The 10,716-nt window shown below is 64.8% G+C and overlaps 2 protein-coding genes across 2 annotated transcripts in view; one reads left to right on the plus strand and one right to left on the minus strand.

Annotated features, from left to right (window-relative positions):
- Window positions 1-4: 4 nt before the first annotated feature.
- On the minus strand, window positions 5-4,740 carry CHLRE_12g559350v5 (uncharacterized protein). The gene is made up of 8 exons (XM_001702784.2): window positions 4,468-4,740; window positions 3,969-4,186; window positions 3,544-3,585; window positions 3,182-3,283; window positions 2,289-2,396; window positions 1,646-1,702; window positions 1,171-1,346; window positions 5-899 (listed from the first exon to the last, which is right to left on the minus strand). Exons 1-8 carry the CDS (start codon window positions 4,529-4,531, stop codon window positions 740-742), a joined length of 927 nt encoding a protein of 308 aa, XP_001702836.2. The 5' UTR covers window positions 4,532-4,740; the 3' UTR covers window positions 5-739.
- A 110-nt stretch (window positions 4,741-4,850) lies between these two features.
- Window positions 4,851-10,716, plus strand: part of CHLRE_12g559300v5 (uncharacterized protein) — an 11,232-nt gene continuing 5,366 nt past the window's right edge. Inside the window, exons 1-11 of the mRNA XM_043069148.1 lie at window positions 4,851-5,017; window positions 5,109-5,222; window positions 5,318-5,385; window positions 5,731-5,791; window positions 6,264-6,407; window positions 6,778-7,210; window positions 7,723-8,331; window positions 8,894-9,091; window positions 9,465-9,587; window positions 9,964-10,056; window positions 10,364-10,537. Coding sequence (XP_042918856.1) covers window positions 4,926-5,017; window positions 5,109-5,222; window positions 5,318-5,385; window positions 5,731-5,791; window positions 6,264-6,407; window positions 6,778-7,210; window positions 7,723-8,331; window positions 8,894-9,091; window positions 9,465-9,587; window positions 9,964-10,056; window positions 10,364-10,537 — 2,109 coding nt within the window. The 5' untranslated portion in view covers window positions 4,851-4,925. The remainder of the gene's footprint in view (window positions 5,018-5,108; window positions 5,223-5,317; window positions 5,386-5,730; window positions 5,792-6,263; window positions 6,408-6,777; window positions 7,211-7,722; window positions 8,332-8,893; window positions 9,092-9,464; window positions 9,588-9,963; window positions 10,057-10,363; window positions 10,538-10,716) is intronic.

Raw genomic sequence — 10,716 nt, forward strand, 5'->3', positions numbered from 1 at the left:
GAGGCCAAGGGGCTATCTGATCTGCACACACCTGCACACACCGGTACCGTCTGCCCTAGCCCGTGGGCCACTTGTGGTCAGGGGGCCCCGTCCGGCGACATGCCCAGTGCCGTGGACGTGGCTGCAAGGTCCAGGGCCCATCAGCAGGTGCCTTACCCACCAGGCCACCAGCACTTGAGAGTTGAGACCTTGAGCGTCACGCGGTTAGCTGCTGGCGGCTTGAAAGGGTTCAAGTGTTCTGTGCCATCATGCATCGCCGCTCCACAGCCTGCTCCACTGCCGCCGCATCACCGACTCCATTCACCCTGCTAACCTGCTTACAATTCGCCCACCTCCTTTCAACCCCGACCTCCCGGCAGTCTGGCTGAATATACAATGTTCCACTACATGCACCTTCCGCAAGACACTTCCTACACGTCCCACGCATCCTGCAACCCACAGACCTGGACCTCCAATGACACACGCCATGCAATCCCTGAACAATCTGAAGCTCAACATGCATTGCATCTCTCACATCACACTCCATCAGCACATATATTTAATTGTGCCTGGGGAATCCCCGCCGGCACGTGCTCCACATGTTAGTCATTTATGCCTCGTGAGTGTCGTGACCTGCTCCATCAAACTCAAGAAACGCTCAACTCCACTCAACTCCACTCAATTGCTGCCTGACTTGATTTGCCCGCTCCTGCTCCAGCTCTGGACCCCAACTGCACGCATGCGAGCGCTTTGCCGCCTCCTACTGGGCCTTCTTATCCACCGCCCCGGAGGCCGCCAGCTGCTCTTGCTGCTGCTGTTGCTGCTGCTGCGGCGGCGGCAGCGCGACATTCAGCTGGAAGCGGCGCGCCAGCATCCAGTCACGGAGCCACATGGGCCACCACAGCGCAAACTGGGTCAGCCTGCCACCGGAGCCGGCGCGGTTACGAGGGGCAGGGGGGGGGTAGGGAGGGCCATGATGTTGGCCTGTTGCAGTCGCCGGCGGTTTTGCGTTTTGGCACTGGGAAGTTCACTAAGAAGTTCGGCAATCGGTTTGTAAATGACGGGTCCCGGGGGTCCAACGTGCAGGCGCCTTACTCATGGGAATGTGAAGCCCATCCTGCTCTCACCTGCCTACCGCCTTCCCCGCCCGCGGTCCCACTTCCAACCGCCCGCCTCCCCCAACCGCCTCACCACACGAAGCCGCCCAGTGAGAAGTGCCGCGGCGGGCTGGAGCCCAGCAGCGTGGCAACCACCTGCCTCGCAAACACCTCTGTGGGCATGGAGTTGCCCTGCTGGCTCAGAGTGGCACGGCGCCGAATGGCCTCCGCAAAGGGCGCGTACATGGAGCTGAAGTGGTCCTCGAAGCGCTGGGCGGGTGGGCGGGTGCGAGGGCGCAAGGGTGTGTGCGTGGAGTATGTGTGTTAAAGAGCACAAGGGTGTGTGTGTATATGTGTGTGTGGGAGGGAGGGCGAGGGTGCAAGGCGGCGAGGGCAAGGTGGCAAACGGAAAGCGGAGGGGCGGCGAAGGCGGAAGATGAGGATACCGTAGGTAATGCGGCAGTTCGGGGGGATGAGTCCCACCCACGCCCCAGTGTACCCCCACCCATACCCTCAAACCGGTGGTGTTTACCATCCTGTTTTCCACATTGACAGCTAACCCCACATACCTTGAGGTTGTTCTCGCCAATGTTGGAGCGTACGGCGCCTGGAGCCAGCAGCACCACCTGCAGCCGTGTGTGCACACCATGTGTGTGTGTGTGTGTGTCTGTGTGTGTGTGTGTGTGTGTGTGTGTGTGTGTGTTAAAAAACGAAACGAAAGCCCGCCCAGACGACGCCGGAGTTACTTACGGATACCTACCAATTTACCGAGCGTCGCGTGGTTGCCGTCACCCAGGTAGTCATACTTACCCGCGATAAGCCTGTAACCCCACGGTGTGTGTGTGTGTGTGTGTGTGTGTGTGTGTGTGTGTGTGTGTGTGTGTGTGTGTGTGTGTGTGTGTTTTGAGAGGACACGCGATGGAAGCCCGCAGGTGTGTGTGCGCGATAGGGTGCGTGTGCACTGGAATGTGGGTTTGAAAAGCACCGAGGAGAGGGCCGACGCCGCGCGTGCACTGCGCTGAAGCAGCACCTGCAGACATTCGGACGCTCACCCTCACTGCCTCTCACAACGGGGCCGCCGCAGCTGCCATACGGACACAGCGGTTCCAGCGGTTTCCGCCTTGCGCAACCACACGCACCCAGCCGCTACCCTTCTCTCATGCGGATGCGTGAAGGAGGCCTCTGCTCTGGTTAAGCAGCTGTCAGGCGCACCTTGACGCCGAAGGGCTTCAGCTCCAGCCGCATTGCGTCTGTGAGCGAGTGCACGGCGGCCTTGGAGGAGGAGTAGATGGCGCCCCAGGGGGTGGCAAAGTAGCCCACCTGGGGGGGACACGCAGCGCGGAGGAGGAGGAGAAAGAGGCGGGGCGGCTGGGAGGGGTAGTGTGTGACAAACTTGGACACAGTGAAGGTGCAGGCGGTGGATGGGGGAGCGACGTGCGGCGTGCAAGGAGGTAGCCGGTGGCAGCGCGCGCAGGTCGCTTTTGGCGCGTCTATGCGGCGACCATGCCCCCCTTGCGTACTACTGCATGTGTGCAGGCGCGCATGCACCGCAACAGTGGCTGGGATGGGGCTGGGCCGGTCTTCAAAGCAGCGCGTTGGCGTTGCAAGCGGCGGAGCGCAGTCGAAGCGCCAACAAACACGTCGCTGTCGTCGGTGCGGGAGGGGAAGAGTGTGTTCCAGGCCCGACTAGAGCGAGGGGTGGGCGGTGCAGCGGCATGCGACATGCACGGGCTGCGGATGTGGACGCGGATGCAGCGGAGATGGCGTGCGGGGCGCCCGTCCAAAGCCCTAGCACCACATACACATCGCTCCATCTCGCCCAACACGCAGCACTAGCGCCCCTACTACTGCCCCTGGCCCCTAGGTACGCACACAGTCTCGCGGCCTTTGTGCATGGAAATGCCATGACCCCCCATGCTTCACGCGGCCCCGTGCGCCCATTGCCACGCTCACGTTACAGTCCCGGCTACCTTTTCAATTCCACACCAACTCCCCGGCCCGCCGGCCCCCACAACTCGCGATCTGCAACCCCAACGGCTAGTCTGGAGTACCGTAACAAAGGACACTGAACACGATGACCCGGGCGCCACCACGCCGCCACTCACCACGCTGCCTACGTTGCAGATGGTCCCGGTCCGGCGCTGCGCCATGGCGGGCGCCACGGCCTGACACACCCGCAGCAGCCCCCACACGTTGGCCTCGTACACCTGAGGGAGAGGGGTGGGGGAATAGGGGATAAGGGGTTGCAGGGAGCAACAAGTACAGCTATTTGGTGATAGGGGAGTTTCGTACTCTTTAGGGTTAGGTTCGGCTTGCCTCTCCTCCTCGCTCTATGCGCGTGCATCTCATCCGGTACGGTCGCTTGCCCTCTCTCTTTGTTGCTTTTGCTGTCTCATGGGATGCTGAAACCCATGCCCACTCCACCCACGCCCCCTGCCCCCGGGCCCCCTCTCCCTCCCCGCCCTACCTCCTTGGCCTTGTCAATGTCCACCTCTATCAGCGGGGCCACCTGCAGGCGGAGGGGCACAGGGCGGGGGCGGCGCTGCTCGCACATGTGTACACCAGGCGGTCTGATACCCGACATGGCCGCAGCCGGCGATCCCGCGCATGTGCGCACGCATGGCTGTCCCCACCCTACCCCCCACCAGCAGTTACACACCCTGAGTCGCGCCCCTCGTCCGCCTGCACCCTTATCGCTGCCTCTGTCCCTCTTCCCGCCTCTCCCCCTCTCCCTCCTACCCCTGCTGTCTCCTCCTTTCCTTTCCTTCTTTCCTCTCAACCCCAGTGTGCTCCGTATCTCATGGAACTGGAACAGCCCCCCCTTGCTGGCTTGGCTTGGTTTCGTTTAGTTTTGGGCTGGTACTTGCAAGCCCCCCCAAGGGACTGACGCACCAGACCCATGCCGGCATTATTGACCAGCACGTCGATGCGCCCCGCCTCCCGCAGCACCGCCGCCACCGCCGCCGCCACCGAGTCCTGCTGCGTCACGTCCAGCGCCAGGGTTTTAACGCCCGGACACGCCGCCACCAGACCAGACATGGACTCGATGCGGCGGGCGGTGGCGTACACGGTGCAGCCAGCCGCGTGGAAGGCGGCGCACAGGCCGGCGCCTGGCGTGGGGGGGGGGGATGGCGAGGATTCGGACGGGAAGGTGCATTCGGGCAGGGCTTGGATGCAGGATGGGCAACGCAGAGTACGTTGCTAAGGTGGCTAAAGCTGTGATTGTGCGCGTGCGATTTTGCCAGGGGCGCTAAAGCGAAGAGCGGGGCCAAGAACCCACTGATGCGTGCTGGCGGTTGGCACCTGTGTTTACGGCGCCCTAGCACCCTGCGTCCCCCGGTTCACGGCCAGATACGTCACAGCCTGAGACGCACCACCTCCACCGACGCACCAATGCCTCCATCACTGCAGCCGGTGATGAGGACGACCTCCTCGCGCTCAGCTGGCCGAACCATTCTCACCGGGCTTCAGTTCCCGCAAAGGGTTTGGCAAGATGTGATACAGCGTGCAGTTTATAACCTCAAAGATTGCGGTTGGTTTGAGTTCTGGGGCAAGTCGCGTGGGGCGAAGAGAGTTGTTTGAGCGGTCCAAGGGACAAGTCCCTATGACAGTGTCTTGAGGCGTTTACTTGACGCTCAAACAATACACACTGGATTTGCTTATGCAATAAACTGTCGCAGACGCGGGATCGGGGCAGTCGGGAGCAACATGCACGTTCGGGAAGTCGGGAACACCATTTGCGCTGTAATATCGTCACATGAATCCCGAAGTCTATAAAATTGCATGAACCAAACATGATTGAGCTACGAGACTTTCAATAGCCCCTGCCTTCGCAGCTAGCGCGACTAAATGCCCACTCCGCGCGCAGGGGCCTCAGGGTCCTCAGATGACCCTTTTCAACTACGTGGAAATGCACCGGTCTCGGTTGTGCGCGCGGCCAAGTGCGTCGGGTGGCAATTTCCATTCTTGACGAACAATAGACGCGTCTGGCAGCCGCAAGTGACGTCAAAACAAATCATGTCTTAACTGCAGAGCGTCGCTGAAGGAGCCAACGCGCCCGGTGACCCCAGCGGACTACGGTCGTCAGCTGTTCTCCTCCGGCGACCCCAGCAACCGGCCTTCCACCTCTTACTCTGTGTCTGGAAGGTGTGTACAGTGGATCTTGACTACCAGAAATTTGTCCGGCACCACAGCGGGCTCAGTCGTGTCGGTCGTGCCCCGCATGTGTGTGTACACCGCAGCAAAGCGTTCTACCAGGATGGCGCGGGCCCCAAGCTGGCGCTGCCGAAGCTGGAAACGGGGAGGCTGGGTAAGACCGTCGCGGTCGTGTCGCGGTCGCAGCGTGTGGGACAGGGCGGGGCGTGCAGCCTCGGGCCCCGACCAAGTCATGTCGCGGCCGCTGAACTGCCCGCGGCAGTTGGCTGTCCGAGTGACAGACAGCACACGCTGGGTAGAGCGTGCTGCATCTCTAGGTCGCTGCTCTCGGGGCACAGTTGCGCACTAGGAGTGGCCTAGCCGGCTGCGGGGGCGACCTCATGCTGGTCTTGATGCCACTGGGGCCGGATGGTACTCGCGTCATGTGTGTCAACTAGCAGGCTCATCTTGTGTCGCCTGGCGGGCTAACTTACTGACTCTGCCTGACACACACACGCAGACACGTCCGGCGGCGGTGCGCTGCGGAAGGCGCCATCCGGCGCAGAGCGGGAGCCCTCACGGTGCGGGCCGTGGGCGAGGTGGCCGTGTGGGTGCGGGCGTGGGCATGTAAATGAGTGCGGTCGAGTGCTGGCGACGGCAGAGGGCTGCTGCCCCTATTTAATCGGGGTGTAGGGTGGCTGTCCATGCAAAACGGAGGGGAGGCCTGCCACTTGCGGTGCCGTCACCGGCGCCGTGGGGCATGCGGGCTGGGAGGGGGCAAGCCTGACCCGCGTGCTGACGTCCGCGCGCCGTGTTGGGCGCATGCCCTCCTGCCGACTGCAACACTGTGTGTATGCCACGTGTTAAAGAGCACAAGGAAAACATAGCGCAAAGACAGTGTATGCGATGCCGCAAAGCGACGGTTTACGGATGTTACCTGAAGTTACCTCGCATAATCGCTGCGGTGAGCCGCCGGTCTTACCAACCGGAAATCGCGCAACCCCCTGTGTGTATGCCACGTGTGTGTGTCTGTCTCTTCTCCTGGCTGCGTAGGCTCGGGCCCAGCCCGCTGCCGGGGCTGGAGGCCACGCTGGCGCCGGGGGGCGGCCGCGCCGGGCGGCAGACGGCGGCGGAGACGGTGGCCAGCCTCAAGGCCAACATGGGCATGAGCGGCGGCGGTGTGGAGGGAGACTTCAGGTGGGTGTGCGCGGGGGGGAGGAGGCGGAGAGTGGGCGGGGCGCGGCAGGCCTGGATATGGCTGGGTGGGCCACATGAGGCGGGAGGGAGGCCCAGCTGCTGTGCCTGTCATGTGCCTCACAGGCGCCAGGGTTAGCTGGCCGGGTGGTGGGGTGGGATGGCGCGGCTGGATGGGGGGCTGGACGGCTGGGTGGCTAGCTGTTGGCATGCGTAGGCTGGGCCGGCGGCTCTGCATGTGCCCAGCAGCCCGCCCCTGCCTCCTGGCGTTTCCGTCTCCGCCTTCGCCTCTCTCTTACTACCCACTGGGCATGCAACATGACAGCCGCCTTCCACGCACCCCACAACCCCGCCACGACACCCGTCCCCGCAGCTTCCCGCGACCCAGCGCCGGCTCCGCCTCCCACCCGCACCCGCACGCGCCGCCCGACCCCACCGCCGCCGCGGGCGGCCGCGCCGCCTCGCTCACACTGCCCCCCGCCAGCGGCTTCGCCTCTCCCTCCGGCCCCGGCCCCGGCGCCTCCTCCTCCTCCTCCTCTACCCACCACCACACCACCACGTCCACCTCCACCCTGGCGCCCGAGTACAGCTACAGCGGCTACGGCGGCTACGGCGGCCTGGATGCCCCCGGCGGCGGCGGCGGCGAGGGCCCGCTGCTAGACCCGCGGCGCAATGACGACCTGCCGCCGCGGCCGGGCACCAGCCGCGGGCGGCCGGGCAGTGCGGCGCTGAGCGACATGGACCCCATCACGGAGCGGTACGCGGGACCGCCGCCCGGCGTGCAGGACCTGGGCAACGGGGCGCAGGTGAGGGCTTTGGTGGGGTTGGGCGGGTGGGTTCCATGCATGTTAAATCACTCGAGAAGACGTAAACTGCAGAAGGTGGGCGGGTGGAGGCGTGGGTGGGTGGGTGGGTGGGTGGGTGGCTGGGGTCGAGGGCGACCTGGGGACAGTCACGGGAGGGAAGGCTGGAAGCAGCGGATGGGGGAGGAGCGGGTTGGGGAAAGGGGAGGGCATTTGGCAAGTGCGAGGGAGCTGGGAGGTGGCGGACAGGTTGGGGGCACACAGAGGACTAGGGCCGAATTGGAGCGGGCCGGGTTAGGAGGCGAGGCTGTGCAGGCGTGCTTGAGGTTTCAGGCGGCACCGGCAAGGCCTCCGGGCACATGCTCCCGGTGCCCCCACGTGTGCGGTGACCCGTGGCATGCACCCTCGGCTACGCCGCCATCATGGACCCCCGGCCCCTGCTGTACCAATGTGCCTGGCAACAAGTTCGCTGCCTCTTAATCAATCAGCAATGCAACGCCCACCGCCTCCTTCAGGTCCTGGACATGGCGGCATTCGCGCAGTACTCGGACGACGACGAAAACGATTACGCCGGCCACCACCACCACCCCAAACAGCACTCGCACCACCACCACCAGCAACACCAGCAACAGCACGGCGCGGCGGCGGCGGCGGCGGCACCGGCAGCCGCGGCACCAGCAGCGCACCACCGCTCCGCAGCCGCCTCAGCCTCCGCCGCCCCTGCGGCCATGGCCTCCCCCAGCCGCGGCGGCTCGGGCTCGGGCTCCGGCGCCCCAACCACCGCACCCATCTCCGCCGCACCCACCTCCACCACCACCACAACGGAGGGATCCAGCGAGGAGTTCGCGGCCTGGCGCGCCTCCATCGAGGCCGTCCTCTCCGAGCTCTCCGCCGCCATCAGCAGCAAGGCCGCCACCTCGGTGCTGTGTGCTGCCGCCGGGCGGCTGGTGGGGCTGGTGGAGGAGGTGCGGCGGCGCGAGCACTCGAGCGCCTGGCTCAACAGCGCCTGCAGCGCCGGCAGCGGCTTCCGGGACGCGGGCGGGGTGGCGCTGACGCTGCGCGAGGCGGTGAGCGAGCACGTGTTCCGACTCATGGACAGCGGCAGTGCGGAGCTGCTCATGAAGGTGGGCGGGGAGGCGAGGGGGCGGGGGGGGGGGAGGGGGTTACATTCATGACTAGTTAAGGAAGTGGTAGACGGTAGACCAGCGTGCGGAACAGGGGGGGGGATCGCAAGGATGCTTGGACAAGCGGTACAGGTTGGGGTGGGGTGGGGGGGGCAAAGCACGAGATGGTGTGGGGCGGGTGTGTGGCAGGCATGGCTAGTTGGTGCCGTAATGAGCATGAGGGGGGCAGGGGAGGGGCGGGAGGGCTGGGGAAGGGGACCTGGGGGGCGAGCTGCTGGCGCGTGTGCTGAGCAAGGCGGCATTGCGTTATAGCCAATGTGGGTGCGCTAACATATGCCAACCCATGTGCTGTGCGACCCCGCCACACCCATCCGCGCCCCCCCCAACCTGTGCCGGGTGTTCCCCTGCTCCTCCCCTCCCCGACGATTCCTTGACCATTGGGACTATTTCTTTGGGCTGAGCTTGGGGCACACAGCCGCAACTCCACAACCCCCTACTGTTCCTGGCTACGCCTTCACTGCTTAACCAATCCAATGCAACCCCCTCATCCCCGCACCGCCAGGCCTGCGCGGTGGTGCTGCGTGTGGTGAAGAGCCGGCAGCCGCTGCTGCAGACCGCCAAGCTGCTATACCGGCTGAGCAAGGACGGCGGCAACGACGGCCTGTTCCGGCGCGAGGGGCTGCTGGAGCCGCTGGTGCACACCGGGCACATCATGGTGGCCAGCGCGCGCGGCAGCAGCAACCCAGCAAACATGCACGAGGTGGGGAGGGGTGGGGAGATGGGAGGGCGGATTACACTCATTATAAGTTAAGGATGTGGTAGACGGGGTGGGGAGAGAGAGGGAGGTGGGAGGAGAGGGGAGGGGGTTCTCGGTGATCGGAAGGAGGGCGGAGAGGGCGTGGGGGAATGGGCAGGGAGCAAAGCGGGGGTTAACGTTTGGGGTTGGACGGATTGCGGCAGGAGAGGACTGTTGCTGGGTGCTCGGAAAGGCTGGAACGGGCACCACATGCCGTCCCTAAGGCGCGATGGCATAGGTCACGCTACCTGTTGACCTGTCGTCATGCCCCCTGCTCGAAACCCTACCCTGAACCCCACGCCCGGACCCCTGCCCGCCCCCGCCCCTGCCCTCCCAGCCCCTGGTGTACATGAACGGCTGCCTGAAGAACATCTCCAGCGAGCCCTCCAACCAGAAGGCGCTGGTCAAGCTGGGCGGCCTGCACGTGCTGGCGGCGCTGCTGCAGCAGCTGGCGGAGCAGGTGGGAGGGAGGGGGAGGGGGAGGGAGGTTAGGGCGGGTAGAAGAGGGCCGGGAGGGCCGGGGGGCAACGCGGGTGGAGGAGGGCCCCTCGGTGTGTGTGGGGGGAGCGCGCTCTGGGGCGTCAGAGCAGGCTCACACGGCCTGCCCGCCACGGCCTGATGTCAACACGGGCGGCATACGTGCCTTCGCCCTGTTCATGCCGCCTGCTCCCTTGTTTGCCCCTGCTGCTTCCATCCCCTCCTGTCCCTGGCTCACCTGCTGCCCCCCCCCCCCCCCACGCGTCTACGCTGCAACTGTACCTGCCTACGACTCCACTTCTTAATTAATCATGAATGTAACCCCCCCCCCACACACACACACACACATACACACACAGGCCAAGTCGGGTGATGAGGCCCTGGCGGAGTCGTGCGGCCAGGTGGCGGTGCAGGCCAGCGGCGTGCTGAGGAACCTGGCGGTGCCGGCGCAGGTGAGGCAGCAGCTGTAGAATAGAAGCAGGCGGCGGCGGGGGCAGTAGCATGTAGCAGCAGGGGTATCCGTCAAGCGTCCATACGCCCTTGCCCGCCCCGCCCCTGTCCTCACCGACACCCACGCCCCTCAGCACATACCTCCTGGACTCTGCAAACCCCACAAACACCCACCACCACCACCTCCTCCCTCTTTTGCATTGGGTTCGGTTTGCTTTGGGCTGGTATCTACACCCCCCCCCCGCCGAACCCCCACCCCACTACGCCTTCACCTCTTAATTAATCATGAATGTAACCCCACCCCCACAGAACGCGCCGGCCTTCCTGGCTGCGGGCGTGCTTCCCGCGCTGCGCGCCGCCGTGAGCTGCCTGAGCGGGCAGGTTGAGGTGGTGCTCAACGCCGGCCGCATCCTGTCCAAACTCACGCTGCACGACGGCTGCCAGGACGCCATCGCGGCAGACCCCGGCTATGCGCCGCTGCTGGTGCGTGTGTTCGGGAGCACAGGGGGAGGGGTCGACACCACGAGGGCCGCGAGCGGTGTTACCTGTCGTATCGTTACCGTGCCTGGGGCGTGTGTTACAGAGCACAAGGGGCGTATGTGTGTATGTGCGTGTAGCCGGTCATGGGGGTAAACTGTGACCCCAATATCACATCATCCCCT

Source organism: Chlamydomonas reinhardtii, chromosome 12 (assembly GCF_000002595.2).
Source record: "Chlamydomonas reinhardtii strain CC-503 cw92 mt+ chromosome 12, whole genome shotgun sequence".
In the NCBI taxonomy this organism is placed as follows: Eukaryota; Viridiplantae; Chlorophyta; class Chlorophyceae; order Chlamydomonadales; family Chlamydomonadaceae; genus Chlamydomonas; species Chlamydomonas reinhardtii.